The sequence below is a fragment of the Podarcis vaucheri genome (assembly GCF_965113315.1).
Source record: "Podarcis vaucheri genome assembly, chromosome: 2".
Taxonomy (NCBI): Eukaryota; Metazoa; Chordata; class Lepidosauria; order Squamata; family Lacertidae; genus Podarcis; species Podarcis vaucheri.
Window position 1 is genome coordinate 89,492,331 of NC_138760.1, and position 27,902 is coordinate 89,520,232.

The 27,902-nt window shown below is 44.1% G+C and overlaps 2 protein-coding genes across 2 annotated transcripts in view; one reads left to right on the forward strand and one right to left on the reverse strand.

Moving 5' to 3' along the window:
* RAB7A (RAB7A, member RAS oncogene family) overlaps positions 1 to 5,893 on the reverse strand; it is a 28,622-nt gene extending 22,729 nt beyond the window's left edge. Inside the window, exon 1 of the mRNA XM_082210776.1 lies at positions 5,754 to 5,893. The gene's annotated coding sequence lies outside the window, so the exon portion shown is untranslated. The remainder of the gene's footprint in view (positions 1 to 5,753) is intronic.
* A 7,080-nt stretch (positions 5,894 to 12,973) lies between these two features.
* On the forward strand, positions 12,974 to 26,924 carry RPN1 (ribophorin I). Its single transcript, XM_082209823.1, has 10 exons — positions 12,974 to 13,319; positions 16,551 to 16,615; positions 18,743 to 19,049; positions 20,077 to 20,286; positions 21,551 to 21,743; positions 22,372 to 22,471; positions 22,942 to 23,080; positions 23,359 to 23,478; positions 24,314 to 24,559; positions 26,030 to 26,924. The coding sequence occupies exons 1-10, from the start codon at positions 13,005 to 13,007 to the stop codon at positions 26,210 to 26,212; spliced, it is 1,878 nt and encodes a 625-aa protein (XP_082065949.1). The 5' UTR covers positions 12,974 to 13,004; the 3' UTR covers positions 26,213 to 26,924.
* Positions 26,925 to 27,902: the final 978 nt, after the last annotated feature.

Genomic DNA, 27,902 nt, shown 5'->3' on the forward strand with positions numbered 1-27,902 from the left:
CAGTGGTACCTCTGGATGTGAACGGGATCCGTTCCAGAGCCCCGTTCACATCCAGAAGTGAATGCAACCTGCGTCTGCAGATTGCGATTCAACGCTTCTGCGCATGATGGCATTTGACCGCATGCGTGAACGGCGAAACCCAGAAGTAATGCACTCTGCTACTTCTGGGTCGCCGCAGCGCACAACCCGAAAATACTTATCCCAAAGCTACTTCAACCCGAAGTATGACTGTATTAGGTTGAGCTCTCTGGGCAGGATTCATCTGAGTTGTTGTATACGTGGCCTACTAGTGCAACTTATCCCCCCTCCCCCTCCTGAATATGCTCAGGGGTGGGGGACCCCTAAAACAAGATTAGGGGGCATGCAGGGGAAGAAAGGGAAATGTTTCCTTGCACAAGCGAATTCCACTTAACACTAAATTAAATTCCAGCCTGCAGTTTAATTTTGTTATTTTTCACACCCTTGTATGAAATGGCAGATTGGAAGAAACATATTTACCAGCACTGGGGAGGGCAGAGAAAAACGTTGTTAAGGAAAGCACAGAATGAAGAGTTTTGGACAGCTGAATAGTGGCACAGAAGATGGAGGGAGACATTATCTAATGGGGATGAATATAATTGTCAGCTAGTGTTAGGGTGAATGCTTCCAGCAGTTCACCTGGAAGGCAGCTACTGTAATGAGATCACCCATCAGACATGGATGAGACCCCTGCAGAGTTTGCTCATACTTACTTCTTGCACCTTATAACTAGTCAAGGCTAAAAGTAAAATACTTGCAAGTCAGCATCAGTGAGTGGATAGATAACCCCGAGAGATGGTGTTGCTGCAACAGAAATGATCTTGCCAATGATATTACAGAGAGTACCTCCAGCTATTTCACAGAGGACTCCAAGAAGGCTTCATGCATTCATCTCAGTATCACAAACCAACTCTGAGTTGGTTAATCCCAAGTGGGGGGTGGGGAGGGAGAAATCTACCTTAATGTTTTATCTTCTGAAGCTATCAAGAGTGTGCTACATGACTGGGATCTGGATTTAAGAACATTACCCTCATGCATCTCACAGAAAATCAAGTACACATTTAACTTATCTGCAAAACTGGTTGAGGGTGTGCTTACCAAAGAAGGACAACAACTGGTGCATTATCTGTCTTCAGGCTACTGCAAGAAAACTGTCATCCAAAAATTAAGGAGGCTATGGTTACTCAACGAGGTGCCCTACTAATGCTCCTGGACTACAGTCCAACTCTAACCAATCCCACAGAGTTTTCAAAATCAGCCAGGCACATTTTGCACCTGGCTTTCGACCACTTGCAACCAAGTGAAGATGACAGGGTGCCAGGATGGCGCCTGACATCTCCACCATTTGGGGATCATTGGATCTGGACTGTTTTCACATGCTAATACTCCATCCTGTAGAATTCTATCAGTTATATTTTATCAGCATGATCATAATGAATTTCTGGAACTAAATTGCTTTTTCTGTGCAGACTGAGCAAAAGCAGGCCAATATATATGTGGTGTGTCCCTGAATCAAGCAACTTTGCACTTCCCAAAGCTCTTAACCTAACTCAAGGTAGTCATCTGAACTGAGAATCAATCACAGGCAGTCCATCATTTGAAAAATAAGACTTTAGAGCTGTCTTGCCTCAAAATAGCAACTAGACATTCCATTTTGGCGACTGCAACCTTGGTTTAAGGAGCATTTGGCACTTAACTTATATCTGAGTTTCGAACACTGACAGCCAGCATGGCCAACATTCAAGGATTATGGGACTCTTAGTCCAGGAATATCTGGAGCGCACATTGGATAGATACCCCCTTCAAATTTTATCTACTTGGGCTATATACCAATTGCAAAAATACCTGGATGGATGCATCTTGGAGAACAATTATGCATGTGGTTGTAGCTGCCTATTTAGATTACTGCAATGCAGTGTACAAGGGGCATCCTTTTAAAAAATGACCAGGAAACTGGAGCTACCTCAAGACAGAAACACAAGATAATCAATTGGGGCTGGACAATCTGGTGATATTATGCCAGCACTTTACCAGCTATGTTGGCTTCCAATCTCTTTCCATACCCAATTTCAATGGCTGGTTTTAAGCTTTAATTCCCTTAATAGCTTGTGGCCAGATTAACTGAAAGGTTGGCTTCTCCCATATACAGTGGAACCTCAGGTTACATACGCTTCAGGTTACAGACTCCGCTAACCCAGAAATAGTGCTTCAGGTTAAGAACTTTGCTTCAGGATGAGAACAGAAATCGTGCTCCGGCAGCACAGCAGCAGCAGGAGGGCCCATTAGCTAAAGTGGTGCTTCAGGTTAAGAACAGTTTTAGGTTAAGTACGGACCTCCGGAACAAATTAAGTACTTAACCTGAGGTACCACTGTATACCTACCTGAACCTTACATTCCTCTTTGCACTCACACCAAGTAAGGCCAATTGGATGGCTACTAATACGGCCTTCATGGTGTGGGCACCAAAACTATGAACGAGGTTAACTAAAGAAGCTTGCCTGGCACTGCTTCTAATTGTTTCTTCGGTGTCAAGTGAATACATTTTTATCCAGGCATTTTAAAGTAACTTATTTTAATAAAATAAAAAGGCAGACTAACCATTTACTGTTGCATCTGTTTGCTAGAAGCAAAGCTACATTGTATTTTTATTTTAAGTGTTGCATGCTTTTAATATTGCATCTTGTTTAGTTGGGGGTTGGCAGATTGCTCTATAAACTGACTACAGAATATTTGTTGATGGGTGTCCATAAAGCTAATAATGATGATGCCAGCTTTCAACACCAAGGTAGAAACTAGTCCACTGTATAAAAGTAAAATTAACATTTTTTGCCCTGGCCACTTTTGCTCTGGTTGCACTCACCGCTGGCATGCTGCCCAGAAGGATGTCCAGAAAAGAACACAACCCTCAGGTTCAAACAGATTCGCCAACTAGAACTACCATTTTTGGCCCTATTCAGTGTACTGCTCCCTCCAGACAAAGGCAGTCTGCCACCTACATAGACATTTGTTTTAACAGGGAGCTTCCAACTATGGAAGGAAATCCAGTACCGTTTTAATTGATTTAACATCAAGTGGCTTGCATTAAAAATGTTTGCTATAACACCACACTTCCAGGATATCCCTTGCCATGTATAATTTTGAATACAGGTTGAATTCAGAGCACACATATATAATTTAACTGTCGTCAGCTTTCTTTTTCCTAGGAGGCTGCCTTACACTAGGTCAGACCACTGGTGCACAGAGTTCAGTATCATTTACTCTTACTGGCAGTAGTTCTCTGGTAGCTGGCATAAGTCAACACCTGCTACTCTAGAGCCGGACTGAAGCCGGAACCTTCTGCACACAAAGCATATGGTCTCACACAGTATGAAATCAAATTTGTTGAACTGAAAATGCCTTGAGTCTTGCTTTAATAGCTGCCAGGTAAAGTAAAAAAACTTCAATACCAACTTAAAAGTAAATATTTTTTTTAAGCTTTGTACTGCAGCTTGCAGCTCTAAGGTGATCTATTTCCTGTATTCTGAGTTTATCCTTTATTGCATCTGTTTTTAAGAACCTTTGGCTGGAACTTTTATAAGTACAGTATTGCATGCAGGAAAACATATGCAAGAGCATCTTTCTATTACTGAGACACTGAATGAAGCAGACATTTCTACAGATTTTGTACTATTTGTATTTTATAAGACTGAAAGTTATTTTTAAAATTCATCTAGAACATAGAGGCTATGTTGATGAAGTCCAGGATGTGACCATTTCCCCCCTAAAAAGTGATTCTGCATAAACATGCCAGGATTTCGAAAGACGAGAGTGACATGTATTTCTTTGCTTCCATTAAAGACATGGCATTTATTTGATACCTAGTCAAATCATAGTTAACTATTCATAAACTAAATCATGTGCTTAATCAGCTGCTGCTGAAGTCACAAGCAAGACAGTATGTTTGTTCTTCCCAACTAAGAGGGCATGGCTTAGAACAGGAAGAGTTTTCTGGACGTTTCACTTTTCAGCCTCTGAACAAAGTAAATATATTCTGAAAATGTATGCTGCCTATAAGAGATACTAGATTACATATGTTACATCTGACGAATAGTCTGCATCCAGGAGTGTTGCATTATTGTTGACCTAAATATTACGCTGGTCCGATTTTCAGCTGGCTTTAAAAAAAAGGTTTTCTTTTACTGTGGTAGTTAGTATTTGGTAGTCATTAGAGTAAAATCAGTTTTAGGGCCCAATACATTTTTGTTCTTACCATTTGGCTGATGCTTTAGAAACAACATGCTTCTATTGTGCTCATGCTGAAATATTTTTAGTTTAGCAAACTGGTTTAAAAGAATCAGCCTGACAAGATCTACTACAATAGGACTAAGATAAGATAAGATCTTTATTTAAGGACATCAGCACTTCAAACCTTGGAGATCAGAACACCTGCAGTCTTGCTCTGACCAGTGACTTCTAAAGCATTACTCACGGGCAACACTCCAGGATGAGAAGATCACATTTTGTTTACCATCCCAACTTATCAATGACCTCATGTTTAGCTAGTAAGATAACATGTAGCTGGCCCCATTTATTTAACATTCAAGGTATTCAGAGCAGATTCTGTAACAGATTCTTCAAATAACTACTCTCTTAGTTCTCTGTGTAAATATCGCCACATCATTCCACACATGCAATTCACCAAAACTAGTATTGACAAGTCACAATCATTACTAATAGCTTATGTGCAACACTCCACTCAGGATTAAGTCCAGTTGCATTCAATGGGACCGAGTGCCTGGCAGCATGCTGCCCACTAGGAAAAAGCACCGCCCTCCACCACAATCCCCCCCCGCCCCAAACTCTGCATGCACTTCAAGAGCTCCTTTTTAAGCACGGCAAAGGAACAAACCAACCTCCTCGGGTAATCACAAATATAAAGCTACACGGGAAAGGAAAAGAGAGCAAAAGCTACAAAAGTTCGGCGATAACACGAACAGGGCTAGCACCCCCACCGGGAAGTCATCCAACATGCCTTGCTCCAGCCGGCAGCTACGGGAAGCTTTATTGTTTGGCCGGGAGGGGCGGGGAGAAGGAACTTGGGCTGGGCTTGCAAGCTGCTCCTCCGCTCTCACCTTCCAGAGCTTCCCGAGGACTCGGGAGCCGAACGGTCCCGGGCGGCCCGCACCGTGACAGCACCCTGGGGGAGGGCGGCCCCTTCCCCACGTTTCTTTGTTCCGGGGAGGGCGCTGGTGGAAGGGAAGGAGGGAGCCAGACAAGGAAAGAGGAACCAACCCTCCCCCGCGCCCCGGGCTTCTCCTGCCGGGTCTGCCACACAGGCACGGCCGGTGCTCGCGGGGGAGACCCGCTCCTGTGACACACAGGCGGAGGGTAGCGAAGCGGGTAAAATGTCCCACCGCCACCCCCGCGCCGCGAAAGGACCAACCCGAATTTGCTCCCCGCCTTCCTAGAAGACCAGGGCGGGGCCCAGCCAGCCGCTCCTCGACGCCCCAAACCCCTCAGCAAACGCGGACCCAGCGAAGAGGCAGGAGGAGCAGCCGCAGCCGCTCCGGCGCCGTTAACGGAGCCGCACCCAGCCTCCTCTCCTTCAGCTCCGGCGAGCGAGCCGAGACCGCCGCACCCGGGGCCTCGCACCCAGCACCGGGCCCAGCGGCCCTAGATCCCGAACAGCCTCCGCCCTCTTTGTGTCTTTCGCTCTCCCGCCCTCCGCCCCACAGCATCGCCCCCTCCGCCCTCACCGTATACGAAAAGCTCGGCCGCCGCGCTGACTCGCCCCTCCGCTACCTTCGGCTCCCTCTATTAATGGGGCCAAACACCCTCCCTGCTTTCACTTCCGCCTCTTGCTCGCCCTCTTCCGGTCACGGGACCCGCCCGCCGTGTTGACGCTCTGACGTGATGGGGAGGCGCGTGGGTGGGGCTGGCAGAGGGCGGGGCTTGGTGTCCCAAGGCGGCTCGGGGAGCGTCTGGTGCGACGACGGGCGGGCCGGACTGACCTCGGCGGTGTTTGGCCGGCGCCCCACGTGACTTAGATGCGGTTGAGGGGCTTCTGGGAAATCTGGGGCGGGCTGCTCTTTGAGCCTTGGCAGCCTCTCGGTGCCGGGTCGAGTTTACTTTGAAGAAAGCAGGCCGCGACTCAGTTTCCCCATCTTGGCTTAGAGGCTTCTGGCATTATATACCGTGTCTCTCTCTTTCTCTCTCCAAGAGTTTCTGGCGCTGTGGTGCTTTGTGCCATTGCACTTGCACTAGCTTGTTCTACGCCTCCCCCATTTAAAATGTTGTTACAAGAATTTTCAATGTCATCAGCTTTTTATCATCTTCATCCTCGGCAAGAGGTTCTTTCAAACTGGACCTGCCTCAGTGTCTGTCCTCTACCCCCACCCCATCAGTTTAAAAGCTGTTCTCCCAGTAGTCTGGTTTCATCCTGGTTCAATTGGAGCCCCCACCCCGTTTGTATTAGTCACAACCTGCCCCCAAATGTTCCCTGGTCCCTAAGAAATTAAAAAGCCTCCTTCCGACACTGTCACCCTCGACTCAGCCACACGTTGGTCCACGTGGAACCAGTTGTATCTGTATTTCAGAGAAGGCTACCTTGAAGGTCCTGGCTTTTGACATCCTACCCTGCAACTTAAATTCTGATTCCAGGAGCTCACAACATTTCCCCATGCCATTTATGTATTAATTAAATTTGTATACCGCCCAATACCCATAGATCTCAGAGCAGTTCACAACCTAAGATTGCTAATGGGTCATGGTCCATATTGTAATTTTTTGTAAGTCGATGATAAGTCCCATTGAAAGCTAGAGACCCCAGGATTTACTTCTGACTCAGAGTAAATTCTGAGTAAACAAGCATAGGTTTGTGCTGTTAATTCCCCCAAGGTAAAGGTTTTTCCCCCCATGTTGGAAGTTTTTCATTAATGTTTTTAATTGCTTTTCTTTTGTCTTTTTTTGTAGCAAATTGGGCTATCTCACAAATACAAACTTGGAAGAAAATCATAGAGAATATCAGTAATTAAAACACCTACTATACTAGGGACAGAAACACATTTGTGCAACTGAAAGAGGTTATTCAAGAGGCTATTTGCTTACTAATCCCCCTCCTGGCACTCATCAGAAAGCAATAAAATGGACTGAAGCCACAAAAGGAAATATTTAATTCACTGCAAAGTACCTGTGAGGAGGAAGCAAGAAAGTGTGCCAAGGGGCTCCCAGTCTGACCTGGAAGTGGTATTGCAGGGAGAGAGTCCTGAGGATGCAACACCGCTCTGTCCAACAGAGGATTAAGGCAGGGGGAAAGACACATCAGGTGTAGGTCCTCACTATCAAGAAGGGGAAACGAGCTAAAGAACCGAAGTATAGCAAAGGAAGCCAAAGGGAAAGGAGCAGCAGCAGAGAGCACATAGATGAAGGAATGAAATTTTATTATGTTATCTCCAGAATTGATTGAGCTATAATAATATGCTGATATATTGGCTTTATAATAGCCTCCAATATCTTCAGGATGAGACCTGTTTTCATCACCCCTGTCCCTGAAACTGGGATACACCATATTTTCAAAGATTCTCGGCCCTAGGGCAGATGTCGAGATCCCTTGGTCCTTCATCGGCCGCATCAAGCATTGCCAATGGCCAGGGATTATGGGAGAACATCTGCACCAGGGGAAGGGTAGGGAACTTTTATTTCTATTCCAAAGGCCACATTTCATTGTGAGTAACCTCATCCCAGTCAGGCAAGAGCATTTCTGAAGGGGGGCTGATGAAGAGTTTAGCCTGGAGAATGCAGAACAAAAAAAAATGTCTGAAGGGGCCCTAGGCAGCAAAAACAATGCAGGAGGCAGCACTCCAGAGGCATACTCATTGTCTCCAAAGACCTAACAGCTAACAGTAGTTGTGTAATCCTAACCATTTCCTTAGAAGTCTCACTGAGTTCAATGTAGAATCATAGAGTTGGAAGAGACCACAAGGGCCATCGAGTCCAACCCCCTGCCAAGCAGGAAACACCATCAGAGCACTCCTGACATATGGTTGTCGAGCCTCTGCTTAAAGACCTCCAAAGAAGGAGGCTCCACCACACTCCTTGGCAGCAAATTCCACTGTCGAACAGCTCTTACTGTCAGGAAGTTCTTCCTAATGTTTAGGTGGAATCTTCTTTCTTGTAGTTTAGATCCATTGCTCCGTGTCCGCTTCTCTGGAGCAGCAGAAAACAACCTTTCTCCCTCTATGTGACATCCTTTTATATATTTGAACATGGCTATCATATCACCCCTTAACCTCTTCTCCAGGCTAAACATGCCCAGCTCCCTTAGCCGTTCCTCATAAGGCATCGTTTCCAGGCCTTTGACTATTTTGGTTGCCCTCCTCTGGACACGTTCCAGTTTGTCAGTGTCCTTCTTGAATTGTGGTGCCCAGAACTGGACACAGTACGCCAGGTGAGGTCTGACCGGAGCAGAATACAGTGGCACTATTACTTCCCTTGATCTAGATGCTATACTCCTATTGATGCAGCCCAGAATTGCATTGGCTTTTTTAGCTGCCGCGTCACACTGTTGGCTCATGTCAAGTTTGTGGTCAACCAAGACTCCTATATCCTTTTCACATGTACTGCTCTCAAGCTCTCTTTGTGTCGTTAAAAGCCTCTTCATTTTCTAACATTTTTCTCTCTATGCAGAGTGAAAATTTCACTCATCCTGCAAACACTGATTTGCACACCTGTGACAAATGAAACAACTGTGTTTTGATTGGCTGAGGTAGAAAGCATCTCATTCTGACAAATGAGAAGTCTTGCCATAAAGAGACGTGCATGACAATTTTGCTCTACACCAATGATTTATTTTTGTTACCTTGGAATGAAATTGGACTTAGAAGGATGCTGATTAAATTTGGACAGCTGTGTAAAAAAGAGCATCTAAAAACTACAATAAAACCAAGGTGTTTGGCAAGAGGACTATCAAGTCCAGGTAGACTCTAGAGCAGCCTTTCTCAACTTGCGGATCCCCAGATGTTGTTGAACTACAACTCCCATCACCCCTAGCTAGCAAGGCCAGAGCTCAGCGCAGGGATGATGGGAGTTGTAGTCCAACAACATCTGGGTTGAGATGGTTGAGAACCGCTGCTCTAGAGGGTCACACCCTTGAGCAAGTACCCAGATTTAAATATCTAGGATTACCGTACTTATCGATGGGAAGTCACCATGGAAACCCCATCTGGAAGCAATTAAACTAATATCTGGCCGTTCTACTGGGCACCTATATAGGTTCTTCCATTCAAAGGGCAGGCAGTTCATCAACCCAGCTATTAAGATCTTTGTCTCTAAAATCATCGCCAAAATACTCTACGAAGCTGACATATGAGGAATTGGTGTTAAATCTGAAATAGACACCCCCAAGAATAAATTTATGAGGCAGATTTTAGGGCTTCCTTGCTGTACATCGGCAGCCCACCTTAGAGCTGAGTTGGGCCTCCCCTTGCTAGCAGCCAGAATTGATCTAGCCTATCTGAGATACTGACACAGCCTAAATGCCTTCAAGGATCGTACTCTTATTAAGCTCTGCTGGTTAGAGCAACTAAGGACACGGGGCTGGGCACAAAAGTGCCAAGATTAGTTTATGGGCTTATAATCTTCAAATGGAGAACTACTTAGCCCTTAGCCCACATGACCTTAGAAATTGGATTTTTGGTCAGGGTGCCATCCAAGATGGCATGCATCCATTGCCACCAGTTACTCTACTTGGTACCCCCAAATTAAGGCCAATCACTCAAGGCCCTGTTACCTTGAGACTCTGACCTTCCCACAACTACGCAGGGCCTTTGCAGAACTAACATTTCAACAGATGTCCTCAGCATATTTAGAGGGGAGATATTGGGGAATTTCTCACGTGGATCACAAATGTATATACGGATGCAATCAGGTAGAGGACACCCCACACTATTTACTGATTTGCCCCCTGTATACAACACCCAGAGGAAAATTCTTAATTGGCTTTCAGGTCAATCCGCACAGGAAGTGACAGTTCAACTCCTAGCAGATAAACATCTATATATTATACACCAGGTAGCCAAATTTGTGCTGGCAACCAAGAAGCTCCGTTCCAGCTACGTGAATGCACTCCAACCTTCAGTTTTAATGTTGTAAATTTCTTTTTATCTTGTAAACTGCTACAGGTTACATTGTATGATTTTAAGTGAAAGTGTCCTTTTATTATCTGTCGTCCATTGTAAAAACCTTTGGCTATACAGTAAGACTGATTGATTGACTAGGGCGTGAAAGTTTTTGATGCAGCTTCTGTTCTTCAGCTTTGAAGCAAGTTATCAAACAAATGTTGCCAAAACTCTTCTATGTACTCATTGGTGGAGATTTCAAAAGTTTGAAAAGCAGGCCTATAAATGGCGAATATGAAGAGTTTAGTTGACAACAGCAATCCGTCTAAGGACTCCTTATCGATTTAAATAGCAACATGTTATAAAAGTGAAAGGTTGCCTCATTTATTACTCCTGGAATCAAGACACCAACACCCTGGTTCCACGCATAGCTATTTTGAAGTAACTTATTGGATTCAGTGCTGCTTTCTCCAAACAGATGTGCGTGCACAGACTTGCTGGTATGCAGCACAAACCTAAACAGTGGTGGCTGGTACCCATTGACAGTGGCACACCAGAAGGCGGGGACACCAACAGTAGGTGGAATCAGAGTCAATTGATTCCTCCCTGCTGAGTTCCGCAAGGACTAAGGAGGGGGAAGATGACCCAGTGCAATCTTCTGGACTGGATGTGAAGAAGGCAAGGCAGGTGGGAGCTGGCGGCGGGCCAACTGAGGATGGTGGGGAAGTGCCCCATTTGCCCTAATGGACAAGCCTTGAAGAATCCTAAGCATGTTTACTGAGGAACAAGTCCCAATGAATTCAGTGGGATGTCCTGTGAAGTAATCAAGGGTCATACATGTGCTTCGGTTTTAGTTGTTCCAAACACAGAACATTCAAATGGAGCTGTACCTTTTCTCTGCAAAGTGAGCAACCTGAAAGCAGGTTAATCATACTTGCTACGGTTCAAAGGAAGGTTGTGTACTATGGAAAGGAACATTAATCTACAGTAGGAAGATTATACTAGGACTAACCCAAATCCTGCTATTAATGGGACTGCTCAAAAGAGTTTTTAGAACAAACTAGTGATCTGGTGATCTGTTTTAGAGTATTCACTTTGCTGCTACACATTTTTGCATCCTACTAATAATATAAGGGACATGGGTGGCGCTGTGGATTAAACCACAGAGCCTAGGACTTGCCGATCAGAAGGTTGGCGGTTCAAATCCCCGCAACAGAGTGAGCTCCTGTTGCTCAATCCCAGCTCCTGCCCACCTAGCAGTTCAAAAGCACAAAGTGCAAGTAGATAAATAGGTACCGCTCTGGCAGGAAGGTATAAATGGCATTTCCGTGCGCTGTTCTGGTTCGCCAGAAGCAGCTTAGTCATGCTGGCCACATGACCCAGAAGCTGTACACCAGCTCCCTCGGCCAATAAAGCGAGATGAGTGCCGCAACCCCAGAGTCAGCCACGACTGGACCTAATGGTCAGGGGTCCCTTTACCTTTACTAATAATATATACATAAGTGTGAACTATGCATATTTACTTAGAAGATCTCTGTGAGTTCAAAGGGTTTTACTCCCAAGTGAGTGTGCACTTCTAGGTTGTTTTGTTTGTATGTAGGCTGCCTGTTATGCAGATGCTGTGCAACTTCAAAGTTATATAGGTTGGTCATCTAGTCCAACCCCCTGAAAAGCAGTAATCGCAAATGCTTAAAAACTAAAGCATCCATGAGAGACCCAATCTCTATTTAAAAACCTCCAAGGAGAGTCTACCATTTTCTGAGAGAATTTGTTCCACCATTGAACAGCTCTTACTCTCAGAGATTTCTTCCTGGAGACATCCTTAGGCTCAAAGCAGACCTGTGGGGGACAGATGGGTACGCTTGCCCGTGGGCCTTGGAGGGTAAGCTGGTCAGGGTCCTTCGTGAAGGACCAGCTGCCTTTTTTGTTTGAATTGATAAGTTTATTCTAACAAGACTCTCACCCTGGGCCTCAGATAAGCTCTGCCCTGACCTGGCTCAAAGTCTTCCATACTCCCTTATGCATGGGATGTGGAATAAACAGAGCTTTTTCTCTCAGCCCTAGAATCACTGTTAGCATGAACTTCTGCTATTATCATTGTGCACTGTATTTTCTTAATAAACCAACTATATAGAAATGTAACATATTACACAGAAATATACCCGTAATACAGTAGTTATTAGAATTAAATTCCCATACAAATGGTAGAGCAAACATTGAAGTACTCAGAAAAAGCAGCTCCTAATCTTATATCTAGAGGTAGCCCTGTTAGTCTGTTAGCAGTCTCCTGGCACCTGAAAAATCAACAAAGTGGATTGTAGCCCATGAAAGCTTATGCATTATAACTTTATTATAATTGATTAGCCACTCAACCTAATTTCCGTTTTCTATAAAACTGTTCTCTGTGTTTTCCCATAAAGACCTGGACACTCTCTCTCACACAAGTGTAACTTATTACAGTATTGCTTTTCTCACACTAATCCCATTGGCTGTTTTGCCCTCTGCTTTAACTAGAGACTTCGTAATTTGAAAACCGTATGTTAGAATTTTGGAAAGGTTACATTGGAGAATGAAAGGTCTCCCTGGATAAGCAGCTTACTTCTCCAAGAGCAGTTTACTGCCTATTTTTTTTAAAAAAAAATATTCGAACATCTGACCCAGTGGCATCCATTACTACGGCTGCTGCAATCTGACGCATTCCGGCAGCTTTCAGCCTGACGTTTTCTTTTACAGCTGAGGAGGCTCCTCCCTTCGCACCCTCGGTCACGTGACGGGGAGGGCCCCCCGCTCCCTCTCCGTCGTCCGCGCTGCCATCTTGAAGCGCCGACGGCCTCTGGGCGCCGCCATCTTGTCTTTCTCTCGGCGTGGAGGGCGCCATCTTGTGCCCGCCTGATGAATGAACCTTGCCGCGAGGGAGGGGAGTCTATCCGGTTCGCTCGGCTGCTCAGTCTCTCGGCGTGGCCAGCCATGGAGAGCCGCGCCGCTCGCGTCTCCCTCCTCCTTCTCCTCTGCTTGGGGGGCGCCTTGGCTGCCCCGGAGCTGGTCAACGAGGAAGTGAAGAGGACCGTGGACCTCGGCACTCACCTGGCCAAAGTGACGACCGAGCTGAGCCTGGCCAACCCCGCGGGGGGCTCCGGGTCGGCCGCCTCCTTCCTGCTGGCTCTGGACCCGGGCCTGGAAAGCCACCTGGCCTACCTGGGGGTGCAGGTGAGCGAGCTACTGTCGGGACGCGCAGCCTCCGCGGCCTTCCGCTTCCGAAGCCCTTCCCGCCGCCGCGCCTCATGTCTCGGAGCCCCGTGAGCCTCGCTCGCCCTCTCCCTCCGGCCTCTCGCAGAGACGGCGCCCTCGGCCAGCCCTGGCGCCTCCCCGCTCGCGCTTCTCCTTTTCCTTCTGCGCGCGGGGCAAGTGTTTCTAGGAGTTATGCTTCTGCCTTTCTTTCGCCTTCCCTCGCCGCGCCCAGGCTTCGAAAAGCATCTCCCCCCTCCAACCCACTTTGCCTTCGCCTCTTGGTTTTTCCTGGGCATCTGCCTCCATTCCCTGCAGCTTTTCATTCCCTAATAAGTTCGCTTATTGGTACCGAGCTATTGGCATTTGAGCGGATATAATTTCCAAAACATCTCCTCCCCTCGCCTCAACAACGCTTTAGCATTGCATTTCAGGGGTTTGTCTTTCTTAACTGTACTGACTGTGGTGTGTTTGGCTCCTTTCCCCGTATAGTTAGCAGGGATGGAGGCTAAACTGCAGATTTGGGGTGGCTATCTCCTTTGTCGTAGAGGCCGTGCTGCAGAGATATATGGGCTACGAAGAAAACCCATCAGTTTTTTGTCCACCCGAAATAAAAGCCTGGGATCTTCTGGGCAGCACACATAATGGATTGTGATCTGGGAATGCAGTGTTAGCAGAATATGTGATCCATATTGGCGTGGGGGTGGAAATAGAGGTCTTTTCTAAAGTTACACGTAAGCTGCCCTTTGGGGGTTTGCCAGCTTTTTGACCCAGATAATGTCATGGAAAGGGTTGTCACTTTGCAGCAGTGCTCACCACGTATTTGTTTTATTTCTCCTCTTCCTGGCTGCTGACTCCCTTCAGAGCTGCCGCTGTAGTAAATGGCCTGGCATATACTGACACGTAAGCGTAAGTGCTGCAATCGGAGAGCAACCAGTGGCAACCTAGAGGGAAGGAGGCGTGGATCTCAAGGCATGTCTATAAAACCGCATAACGCATGCGTTTGCAAGGCCTGTGGCTAGCGGAACAGCAGGCTGCTGGCATCAGAACATTTAAGTGGCTTATTATTATTCATTGCTGCCTGTGTTTCCTGCCTGCCTGCAGTAATTGGAGGTGTTCGTAAATGTGAGCTTAGGAGAAAGCCTTTCTAGAAGGTGTGTTTTAGCTGCTTCTATCTGTGTGGCAACGTGTTAATGAAAACGGTTAGTTGAAGCTCTGTCCTGAACCATGAATGGCTGCAGATATCATAGTGGAGTGCGCTCTGTTATTAGAAAGTGAGCAGTCACAGCTATTTGGGAAGGACTGTAGCTTGGTGGTAAGAGCATCTGATTTGAATATAGAAAGTCCTATGTTCAATCCCTAGTATTCCTAGAGAGGACTAGGAGAAAGCCCAGTCTGAAATCCCGGATAGTGGCTTCCAGTCAGTGAACTGGATGGACCAGTGGCCTGACTTGATAAAAGGTAGCTTCCTATGTTCCCATTTGCTGCAGAGAATTCATTCCGCAAGGCAACTTGATTTTAAGGAATGTAATAGCAGCTAGAAAGCTGAACTAAGCTTATTTTGCCTTTGGAAGAAAGGGTTGTAAGTAAGTACAATAAAGGTAGGTGAAGGCAGTAAGGGTAGTGGACTGAGTCTTTGGCACTGTATCTGATGGCCAAAAGTGAGCTCATTGGAACCTAGGCCCTGCTCCCTATGCAATCACAGTTTCTATAGGGGTCTTCCCCAACCTAGTGCCCTTCAGCTAGTTCCCAGTCAACCTGGGTGGTGGTGTCAAAAACAATGGGAGGACACCAGGTTAGGCAAAGCTACCCCCAAGTATGATTTCTCATGTTATTTACAGTCCCATTCTAAATAATGGAGCTTGCTTCCTTGTAACTATATGCATAGGATGACTGCCGTTGTCTTCTATTTCATCATTTTGCAAAATGGGAATACTTGCTGGCCTATGGGATAGTGGATAATGCTGAATATGGATAGGCATTGCACTCTCATACATGAATTTCTTGCTAGTCCTTGGACAATCAGATACTGGTTGCAGTATCTGGTAGTTTTGATCCATCTTAGAGTTACAGTGAGAGGCCTGTGAAGCCCTTTGTAGATTAAAAATGGAAGTAATTATTATTTTTGACCTGGGGGTAGGTGTACATATATATTTGGGTCTGAAAATATGAATTATCAGTAAAATAATTCTACATCCTAGCCATGCCTTTAATTTCTAGTGAACCCTTTCCCAAGGACCTGAAAGCATCACATGTATCTTTTTAAATTTTGGCCAGTTTACTTTCAATTTAAGAAGAAAAGTGCTGTCAAGTGCATCATCTGTCCTTGTAACATTGGGGAGGCTGTTGGGGAAAGTAAAATCAGGACTGTTTTCAACAAATCATGTCATCCAACACTTGTCTGTCTAGTTGTGGCTATTCAGTGAGTTCTCACAAAAGACTTCTGGTAGAAGTACAGTAAGTCTTTGATCAGAACTTGCATCCCATAAATCACTATTGTATGTCTCTTGTTCTGAAGCTAACACAGTAACAGGGTTTCAGAACTTGCCTACCTGCTTGCCAGCAGTGTGTGTACTCCCTGTCCAGTAAGCAGAATAAAAATGTGCTTTATCTCTGTTGTTTTGGCTTTTGCAGAAAGCCCCAGTAGTGCCTCACTGTTGCTTTAGAATCACAGAAGCCAAATTCAGAGGGAAAGGATTTGCCTCTTCAAACTCACCACAGAGAAAAGGGAGGAATGCTTTCTCATAGTTTGAAATTTGCAGGAGACAGCAGCACATTGTTGCTTGCTCCTTCTGCAGGATCCCTTCAGAAGGGCAAACACCTCTCCATTCTCCAGGTTCTTCAAAATGCCACAGGACTCCAGGAAGGAAGGGGTGAATGACAGCTACAGACAATGGGCTTGGCTAGTAATCCAAGCCAGCATTTACGTGTTCTTGTATAAGAGTCTCAAGGGTTTAACAGACCTCTGTGTATGTTGCTTTTTGATAATGCTTCAGGGTTTGTGGAGTTAGCCAACAACTTGTTCATGATTGGATGGCTAATTATTGGTGTGTGTGTGTGTGTGTGTGTGTGTGTGTGTCAAATTGAAATGTGTCTTTGCTGACTTGCAGACCCCTGGGAGTAGGAATTAGCACTTGTGATGAATTCAGCTGTCTCAGATGGAAACTGTAAATGGTAACAATGACCAAACTTGAATTTAATCTTTTGTTATAGGTGAAAGGCGAGGAAGAAGAAGAGAGTACTCTTGAGTTGAAGGAGACAAAGGTAAAAGGTAAAAGGTGAGTTTTGCCAAGGGAAACTATATCATATCCAGGTTTGCCACAAAATATACACTGAAGAATTTGCGCCCAGTCAGTATGACGCATATACTTAGCACATTCAGACTTTATATTTTTGTAATTTCCAAAGTGTTTCTTAAAAAATAGACGTTTGCTTGTAGCCCTGCAGAATCATAAAAAATCTAAGACTTCAGATACTATTTTAATAGTGGCTTTCTTTTTGATTATTGGATTAAAAAATTAAGAAAAATAACTCTAATCTGACAATTCTGATGACATGCAGTTATCACTTGAAATTGGGAGGCATAGTAATTCACAGAGTTGCATTATAATCTGCTTGCTTCTTAGAAGCCTAAACCTGTCTATTGGAAACAAAAATGATCATTATTTACCTGCCCGCAGAATGGGTTACAACATTACAACGCCATACTAGTAAAACAACTTACAATTACAGAAATAAGGTGGGTTCTATCAATGTACACCTCAAGTGTCAAAGGCCAGTGCAAAGAGGTGTGTCTTCAGCGTTCACCATAATGAAAGTACCAGATGCACCTCTGTGGGGAGGGAGTTCAGAACTTAGGGGCTGCCACAGAAAATACCTTCTCCTAGGCCACCGCCACGTAAGCTTTTGAATGCAGAAGAACTACCAAGTGTGCTTGCTCTGGCAATCTTAGCACCTAAGAGAGTGGGGTGGGAAATATAGCCTGCATGTATTGAGGAGCTAGGAAGAGCTGTTACAGAGTTGTGAAAAGAATGCTGTTGAAAGAAAGAAAGGATGTATTTGAATATGCTGAAAAGGAATGTGCTGGCCCTGATAGATGAGCTTTTTAGCCTTGTACTGTCTCTCCTGATAAGACTCCAGTTGCTTAGTTACCTGGTAAGACCCATGCTATGTATGGTACTTGGGTATTGTGCATGTGTTAGGAGCTTAGAAACCTTATAAAAAAACTCAGGTATTCCTAGGGATGCTGGAATTCACCCTGTTGACTTCCCCCAAATATTACATTTGACCAAATAAAGCTGCCTTAACTTTCCTTGGTGTACTTCTTGAAGAAATCCACAACAAGGGTCTGTAAGGAAGGAGGTGGTCTTTTAGGTATTTGGGGCCTGAGTCATTTAGGGCTTTGAACATTAATGTGAGTGGCTTGAACTGGGCCCAGAAATGAACTGGCAACCAGTGCAGCTGTTTTAGCACAGGAGGTTATGTAAGATCTGAACTAAACTGCAACCAGTAATTTAGCTGCTGCATTTTGGACCAATCAAAGTTTCCAAGTCATTTTCAAGGGCAGTCCTGTACAGAGTGCATTGCTGTAATCCAGTCTGGAAGTTACCAGATCATGGAGTGGCCAAGTGATCTGTATCCAAAATGGGCTGTAGCTGGCGAACCGGCTGGAACTGAAAAAAGGCATTCTTAGCCACCTGATCCTCCAGTGACACTTTAAATCCAGGAAAATGCCTTCCCCAGCTACAGACTTGCTCCTTTCATGGGAGTGCAAGGTAGACTGCCTCCCCACCTCCAAGGTGTGAAAATGGGGCACACAACTCCTCTGTCTTTTCAGGATTCAGCTTCAGTTTTATTAGCTTGCATCCAACCTATCTGTTGTCAGTCGTTACTGACCAGTCTTTAAAAGCTAATGCAATATATCTTTTGACATTTAAATCCGACTGTTAGCTGTTATAACATTAGTCAATTGAGATCAAGGTTCTCTGAAATAGCAAACGTTCCCAAGAGTCCATGTTCTGATTGCTGACAGCAGCCGGCCACGTTACTGCCACTTTGATTAAACCCAGGCTAGTATAACTGAGCTAGGAATACAAAGATGGTTTTGGTATCCACAGCATTGCATTTATTATTACATTTATATTTCATTTTTTATGCTCACAACAACCTTGTAAAATAGATTAGGCTGAGAAACTCAGACTAGTCCAAGATCATCCAGTGAGTGGGGATTTGAACTTTAGTCTACACTCAAACCACTATGTGGCCCAAAACTGCAGCAGACAAATGAAGGTGGAGATGATATATTCTTCAGTGAGAATCTTTGTTGAGCTTCTTTCCATGCTTATGGGTGTCTGTAAAGCCAGCAGAGCCAGATTGATTTTTCTATCTGTTTTTCTCCTTTACAGTGGCAAATTCTTCACTGTAAAACTGCCATCTCCTTTGGCTCCAGGTGGAAAGATTCGCTTATCTGTTGAAACGGTTTTTACACATGTCCTGCAGCCGTACCCAACTCATATCACCCAAGCAGAGAAACAGTTTGTGGTTTTTGAGGGCAATCATTATTTTTACTCTCCGTATCCAACCAAGACCCAAACTACTCGGATTAAACTGGCCTCAAGGAATGTGGAAAGCTACACCAAACTAGGCAATCCTAGTCGGTCAGAGGACATGATTGAATATGGACCCTTCAGGGATGTTCCACCATACAGTGAGGTAAACTCTTAATCCCAGCTAACGTTCCTAGGAGAGAAACTGTTTAAAAGGAATTTGTCACTCATGTAGAATTAAAATACATTCATGCCATTCTGCTGTGTCAAATGATTAATATAAATCCAAAAGCCAGGAATGTAAGGGGCTTAAAAGGAACTAAAGTAAACTAAAGCTGCCTTGTATGTAACAACTCCACCTGTTCATTGTGGGTGGACAAAGAATACCACACAGGTGAGTACATGAGGTTATATGCACGTCAGTGAGTGGACTAGAGAAGGAGAGAGAGATTGCTGTGTTCTTCTGCCTGCCAGCTTTTGGCACAAGACAGTTTTTTTTGCAGGTCTGCCAAGAGGCTTCTTCTCCTCCCTGGCCAGCACAGAAACATGCTAGTATTTACAAGATTCAGCCAAAGGGCACCAAGCCTTTAATCTTTCAAAACAGACAAGGCACTTTTTGTGTGTGTGCTATTGCAGATTTCTAATGGGCTCAGAAAAAGTAATGCAGCCACTGTCTATGGACATTGCTCACATTATTCCACATGTGGTTTCTCAGCATAGTCACCTTCCGACTGGGATAGCTCAGTCAGTAAAGCATGAGACTCTTAATCTCAGGGTCATGGGTTCAAGCCCCACGATAGGCAAAATATTCTGGCATTGCAGAGGTTTGGATGAGATGACCCTCATGGTCCCTTCCATCACTACAGTTCCATGATTCTAAGTGGATATTGGGGGTAGGCAAGAAAATACTGTTTCCTTAATGCCTTGCTTATGAGCTTCTCAGAAGCTTACTTGTGTCGGAGGCTGAATGCTGGACAAGATAGATCCTTGCTAGATGTAGCCAACATTTCTTAATGAGTATTGTGCAATATTTCAGTCAATACACAGATTGTGTAATACCTCAACAAAAATGATCGAGAGTCTGATTTGCAAGTAGGTCTTCTTAATAGGCGTTGCTGTGAATGAAATGGGTTTTTCTACAACGCACTTGAGGACAGAAAGTCTTCAGTCTCTATTTTGATTTTTCTCCTTAGGATAACCTTAAGGTGCACTATGAAAACAACAGTCCATTCCTGACTATCACTACCATGACACGTGTCATTGAAGTTTCTCACTGGGGCAATATTGCTGTAGAAGAGACTGTTGACTTGAAGCACACAGGAGCTGTGCTCAAAGGGCCTTTCTCCAGATATGACTACCAAAGACAGCCGGACAGTGGAATATCCTCTGTGAAGTCTTTCAAGGTCTGCCCTTGCATATTTCTCTTTGTCTTAAAAGGAGCCTCAGGGGTGTGGGTGTAAGTAAAGAGTTCCTCTCTCCCTTGCCAGAAAGGACCAGGCTTTGTAGGTAGGGAAGGGGACAGCAAGGAAGCATTGCTACTGATCTGCTTTTGAGGAGATGGTGCCTTACTGGAAACTTTCTTTCTGTCCCTTTTTTATGTTGCTTCTTGTTTCTGATATGGAAGTACAGGCTTAGGGCGCAATCCTAACCCTACTTGTCTGGGAACAAGCCCCATTGAAATCAGTAAGACTTAGGTCTGTTTAAATATGGTTAGGATTACAGCCTTAGGTTGCTTGCCTTCCCCACCATTCTTCTGTTTTGGAACAAAGCTAAAGGAGGCAGTGGGTGAGAAGATTCCCTTTCTAACTCTTGGAAGAATTGCTCAGGCAGCATTTTAAAACTAAAAGGTATTAAATATTAAAATAATTACAGTGATTGACTTAGGAAGCACAGTACAGTGGTACCTCGGGTTACATACGCTTCAGGTTACAGACTCCGCTAACCCAGAAATAATACCTCGGGTTAATAACTTTGCTTCAGGTTGAGAACAGAAATCGTGCGGCGGCAGGAGGCTCCATTAGCTAAAGTGGTGCTTCAGGTTAAGAACAGTTTAAGGTTAAGAACGGACCTCCAGAACGAATTAAGTACTTAACCCAAGGTAGCACTGTAATTAAAAAAGGTACATACAGTGGTACCTTGGGTTACAAGCTTAATCCTTTCTGGAGGTCTGTTCTTTGACCAAAGTGTTCCTAACCTGAGTTGTGTGCTTTCCCTGATGAGGCCTCCCACCGCCGGTGTTCGTCTTCCATTCATCTTCCGGGGCAAAGTGTGCTAACCGGAACACCTACGTCCGGTTTTGTGGAGTCCGTTGTTCAAAGTGTTCGTTAACAGGACTGTTCATTGACCAAGGTAGCACTGTATTGTACTCTTTAGAAATGTAGGCACTACATTTAGAACCTGAGGACTTTGAAGGAAAGATCAGGCAAGCATTGGTTTGCGATACTTTAGGGCAGAGGGTTGGACTGTATGACCAGAATCTCTTCCAATGTGATTTTTAAAATTCAGTCTGCTGTATATGATTTGCTTATACTGTGGTTGCAACTGCTGTGAGAATGGAGATAACTGCTTGCTTTTAGTGAAAATGCAGTCTTAAAAACAGTGACTAGCAAGTGCCCCAATTATCGGTACTGGTGAATTTGGCATTAAGTGCTTATCTTGGTTTTGCAGACTATCCTTCCTGCTGCTGCTCAAGATGTGTATTACAGAGATGAAATTGGCAACATATCCACCAGTCATCTCCTCATCCTGGATGACTCTGTGGAAATGGAGATCCGCCCTCGCTTCCCCCTATTTGGTGGTTGGAAGACACATTACATCATTGGTTATAACCTGCCTAGCTATGAATACCTCTTTAATCTTGGTAGGTTTCCTTGTTACGGTAGTGGCATCTGGAATATAATGTGAGCAACTGGAGTACAAAGCTATTCACTGTCTGCAGTTCTATGCAGAATGGCATATTTGGAATTCCAAAGAGTCTTACTTTTATTATTTGTGCATGTGTGCTCAGAAACCAGGTGCTGTACTTTCAACATGCATCTTAGTACTTGATTATATGAATTTAAATGATGCAGGCATCTCCTGAAAAATGCCATGCATGGTTAGAAGCTCCTTCAGGTTTGCTCTCAGGCACACCTCCCCCCCCCCCACTTCCTACTCTCCTGACACCTTTCTGTTCCTTTCCCAAAACATACAAAATGATATACAGTGCGGTCAATGGGGGATATCCAGCTAAGCTGTACTAAGCTTTGTGCTCTGCACAGCTTATGCTGGGTGCATAGTTCAGTGTGTTGTCACAGTAATAGTGTGGATATTGCCTAACTTTACTGTGAGTAAGCAACATGCAGCTAAAACAAGTTGTAGTGGCGCTTAATGGGGTTTTTTTAAGCTCACCTTTAAACTTGTGACTGTTTTACCCAACAGGGCTTTCATAGCTGGTATCCTGATACATTGAAAAAAATCATAGTATCCTCTTGGTTTTTGTTTCCCAGGTGATCAATATGCCCTGAAGATGAGATTTGTTGACCACGTGTTTGATGAGCAAGTTACAGACTCACTAACTGTAAAGATAATCCTTCCAGAAGGTGCCAAGTAAGTAATAATATGGTTGAGATCAAGCCACTTAGGCGATCTTTGTCTATCAGCCATAAAACACAAGGCCTGCTTGTGTATTATTCCGCTTATGGTGAAGCAAGAGCAGGCAGCATTTATGTCCCTGTCGCAATTCCACATGCCCCTGCCCTGTATAATGACAGTGTGTGGAGCATGGTTGTCTGCAAAGGAACTCTTATGTTTGAGCAGCTGCTTGTGCATGGGGACACCATTCAATCAGGATACCATCACAGCCAGGCATCCCACTTTCATGCAGCCCCTGTGTGTGAGTGGCAGCTCATGTGTACAGCTTTACTTGCAAATGACCATGCCCAAGCCATGGACATCAGAGGGCAGGGGCTAATCCAGGGCTAATTTCTCCCCCACCCCCCCAAAAAAAACCCCCAACAACAACCAGGTTAAGTTTTTCCTGGGACAGCTAACAGTATTGTATACACCTCTGTTTGCAGGAATATCCATGTGGATAGTCCATATGACATCAGCCGGGCACCTGATGAACTTCACTACACCTATTTGGACACCTTTGGCCGTCCAGTCATAGTTGCGCACAAGAACAACCTAGTTGAACAGCACATCCAGGATATTGTGGTAAGCATAAGCCCTTTGCTTAGATAGCATAAATAATGAGAAATACCACTATCATCTTTGCAGCCCAGATTGCTCTCTAGCAAGTGACATGGCTGCAATAGCAACAGACCACGTTCATAGATCAGTGAAAAGATTGAGCTTCACTGTTGAGTTCTGAGCTGCGTCTTAAATGTCCAAGTATCTCATTGTTCTTACGTATAGGAATGTAAGGTGGGTAGCATGTCATCTTGACTAATGGAAGTTTATGCTCTTCTCACTGCTTGCCCTGCTCTTCCTAGGTGCACTATAATTTTAACAAGATCCTGATGCTGCAAGAACCTCTCCTGGTAGTTGGAGCCTTCTACATCCTGTTCTTTACAGTGATCCTCTACGTGAGGCTGGACTTCTCTATCACTAAGGTACTGCAATAGAGGCACGATGAAACAGGGAGGATGCGGCAGGAGGGTTGGTCTCACGGTTTCCTTTGGGAGAGCCCTTTCCTTGGTGTTAAATGCCCTTGCACTGACTGCTGGAGTACTGGATTCACTGCTGTTTTTATGTGAGGTAGCAGTTACTCTTTTTGTAAAATATGGATATTTTGCGAGAGCAAGCTGTTACCTTATCTTTATATCAGTGGTGCTCTGAGATTTAGTAGTTTCTTAGCATAGGCAAAGTATACTTGAAATACATTAATTCTTTGAGTCAATAAATGAGCATGTTGTGTTAGGGCTTACCTTTTTCAAAGCACTGCTAAGATCCAAACTGGCCAAAATTCTTCATCTATTAATTTTCACGGAATGAAGTAGTTTTTTAAAATGGCGTTTTGGTCCATGTTTTAATTAATTTTGATTCAGTCAAGATGGCTTGCACAATGGATATCCTTGTTTTGTTATTCCATACAAGTCTAAAGCAAATGGAACTCCTCAGTGTTTCTTGTTTTTGCCACTTTGCTTCAAACAACTATTTTGGTAAAGTCTGTCTGATGAATTTAGCCAGTGTAGTGAATAAGCAACAGAATTGTGAACTAGGAACTCCTTTGGTTTAGATCTTGCCTTCTCCCTTTCGACTCTCTAGACAGATTTTAGGTATGCCAATCTCTCTGCCTAGGTCTTTTATTTCCAAGGTGTAGGTTATGCTGACAGATCTTATAGGGTTGTTGTAAGGACTACCGAGAGAGCACACAAAACACTTTCTGGACACTTAGAATGCACTATATATACTGTAACAAGTATTTAAGCCATTGTGCTTTTGCAGGACCCAGCAGCAGAAGCTAGGATGAAAGTTGCCTGCATCACAGAGCAAGTTCTCACCCTGGTGAATAAGAGGCTACGTCTGTACCGCCATTTTGATGAAGCTGTGAATAAGTATAAGCAGTCACGGGATATTTCAAACCTAAACAGTGGCAAAAAATCACTGGAGACTGAACATAAGGCCTTAACCAACGAAATAGCTTCATTGCAGTCCAAGCTGAAGACAGAAGGCTCTGACTTGTGTGACAAAGTAAGAATCCGTTGGCCTCCTTAGTGTGTATTGCTACTGTACTGCCCTTATTCTAAACTGCCTTTTCTCTTGTCATTCCCAAGGCAGATATTTTCCTCACACTTTAAAGAAATTCTTTTTTGTTGCCTGTGTTCTGTGTTTACAGTGTATTATGATGATTCCAGAATAATACTGTTAAAGTTGAGATTTCTAGGTTCCTTGATAGTTTTATTTCCAGGCATTCCTCCATAAGGCTGGAGAGCTTTGGGGGAATTTCCCCCAGTTTTCATTCTGCCATGGCTTTAAATATCGCGCTACCTGTATAGAATATCTAAACCAGGACTGTCGACTATTCCAGCTTGCTGAGATGCATTGGCTAGGGTCCTCCACCACATTCAGCCAAGCCCTTCTCTCAGTGAGTAGGCCCTGAAGGTAGCAAGATTGCTCCAAATGTTTTAATGCTGTGTGGGGAATACATCAAGCCCCTCTGGCTGCATTAAGTCTTCTGGCTACCACTTACCTAACATGCCTACTGCTTTGAAATGGAATGTTTTTTTGTAAGGTGCTGCTCAACATTGTTGAGCGAAGCCTAAGGCATCCTGACTTCCCGATTTTAAGTTGTATTAATCCTTAGGCACAAATGTGGTCCACATGTCATTCTCTTAGCAGACCGCTTCTACTCTGCTTTGAGTGAAACTTTCACCCACAATAGGAGATCCATTCAGTGGATCACCCTGGAACTGTTGGTGAATATAGCTATCTTGAAGATGGTCACTTTTGCCAGGATGTCAATGCATAACTTGCAACTGAAGCGCTGTTAATGCATTCTGCTCATTAATACTCAGCTGCAGTTAGCTGAAAGCTCCGTTGGTAACTGTGAGGAGGGCTGAATGGAGGGGCTGTGCACACACACGGTAGCTGTTATCTCTACATATTCCTCTGCTGATGTTTTGCTATAAAATGGAAGGAAGGTTGGAAGGCATTTCATTTCTCAAAAACAAAGTATGAATGAAATGTAGCATAATCAAGTGCTCTTACGAGCATGGAACCAGCCCTGACATGTTTGTTGCAGTGAGTGTCCATATTCAGAACCATTAAATGTAAAGTTTAAATGGGTGTAGCTTCTAACATAACATTGTATAGTTTGTCATATACAGTCGTACCTTGGTTTTCGAACAGCTTAGTTCTCGAGCCCTGCAAAAACCCGGAAGTGACCATTCCTGTTTGCAAACTATTTTTGGAAGCCAAACGTCCGACGGAGTTTCTGCGGCTTCCATGCATTGGTTTTCAAACGTTTTGAAAGTCGAATGGACTTCCGGAATGGATTCTGTTCGACTTCAAAAATATGACTGTAATTGTTTGCTTAGACCCTGCAAATCTACTACTTCTAGGGTGACCATAAAAATAAAATGAATGCACCCTGTTACTGTTGCTTTGTATGGCTATGGTGTTGTCCAATCACCTAACGTTTTGTCCCAAATTTCTTCCAAGGTTAGCGAAATTCAGAAACTTGACAGCCAAGTAAAGGAGCTGGTCCTGAAATCTTCTGTGGAGGCTGAGCGGCTGGTTGTTGGCAAGCTTAAGAAGGATACATACATAGAGAATGAGAAGATGCATTCTAACAAGCGTCAGGAGCTGATCACCAAAATCGACAACATCCTTGATGCGCTATAAGTTAGAAGTAAAAAGTTTGGGAAAGAGCTAAAAGGGGTGGGAGAAGGTTCAATGAGCATACTGAGCCACACCAAGTTGGGGAATGGGGGGGGGGGAGAGGTGTGTCTAGGCTACAAAACTGCGGCAAGGAAAAAGTTTTTGGAAATCGCCTCCAAAATGTGGTATTAGTCACTTTTAGGACCTGTTTGCTCTGCGATACACCTACTATACAGAAGAGGTGTATTTATACCATGCCTTGGACTTAACTGAAACCATAGTCCTCAAAGTGTTAGTAGCACGACTTCAAAGTCTGCTGAGAGGCCCCCTAATTTTCAGTAGGGAAGCATGCACACAGGTCCTGTACTGGCACTGAATGTCTCAGTCAGAGAATAAATACAACTGTTTTATTCAAAGGTTTGGTAGCAAATCTTTCCTTCTGTCCTCCACCTTTGAATTTATACTTTTTTATATTTTGGAGATGGGGATACGGATAAGTAACTTGAACAAAAGAATTTTTTTTAACTGTTTGTCGCACTAAATGAGATTCTTGTCCCTGAACTTTCTGAGCCTCTTTTGAAATTCAGTGTTGGGGTAGAGTCCAGGGAAAGAGAAGGGAGTGGGTGAGGTTCATTTGCTTAGAAGCCTGTGCTTCTCCTCAGACGGTTGGTTTCTTTTAAAAAAAATTGTAGGGAAGATCAAACTGAAATAAAGATGTATGGATCTTCTGCCTCTATTTTCTTCTTCTTATTAGAGTGTCCTGTGCCTTTTGGATTCCTGTAATGAGCACCACATTATGTTTGATCGGCTATCTTTATCTCATGCTCCATCTTGTGTAAGAATTATGAACCTCTAAGCTGTTAAGAGCTTTTAGAATTATTACTGCGGTCAGTAACAAACGGACTTGCATTAATGCTGGTTGTAGCAATAGTTGGATCTTCCTATGAATGTGTGTGATTTTTAGGTGTTGTTTGACCTGGTCAAAACTCTGTAGAATATACTTCAAGATGTAATGCTGAATCACCTAATAATCAACCAGTGCAAAATAGCAGGGAACTAGCGGTTTCTGATGTAGGATTCTATCACTTGGAAGTTTTGTAGGCAGAACCATTTTTGTCAAACTATATGACTCCTTTTCCAGAGAGTTTAACACACATTCCCCTGCTCCTTCTCGCTTTTTAGATGGGGAGGAGAGTGCATTTCCCAGGTAAATTATTTCTGAGGTTTTCCCCCCCTTCATTGTGCCTTGAACGGCTTCAGTTTTTATTTCATTTTTTAATGTAGCATGTAAGTTGCTGCGGGTGGACAAAAATTCCTAAGATTTCTCTTGCCACTGCACACAACATAGATAAAATCACAGGACAAAACTGGGGGATCTTCTTGTCATTCATTGTAATGCATTGGTTCACAAAAAGTGTGTTATGAGAGGAATGAGCCTTGTGTGAAGAGCCAGTTCCCCCTTGAGGGAGTATCCATTGTTATACTATAAATAGCTTGTGATTTGGTTTGACCTAGTTTACGCACCAGATGGCGCCAAGCTCACTGGAAAGCAAGAAGTCAATATTATGTTAACTTCTTAAGATGAGAAGGTAACTTCCACCACTGATTTTTTAAAATACATGTAGGTAAACACATGATTATCTTGTAGCGTTGATTCCCCTCTCCACATATCTTCATACCATGCAATTAAGCAATCACTTTTAAGTGTCAGCAT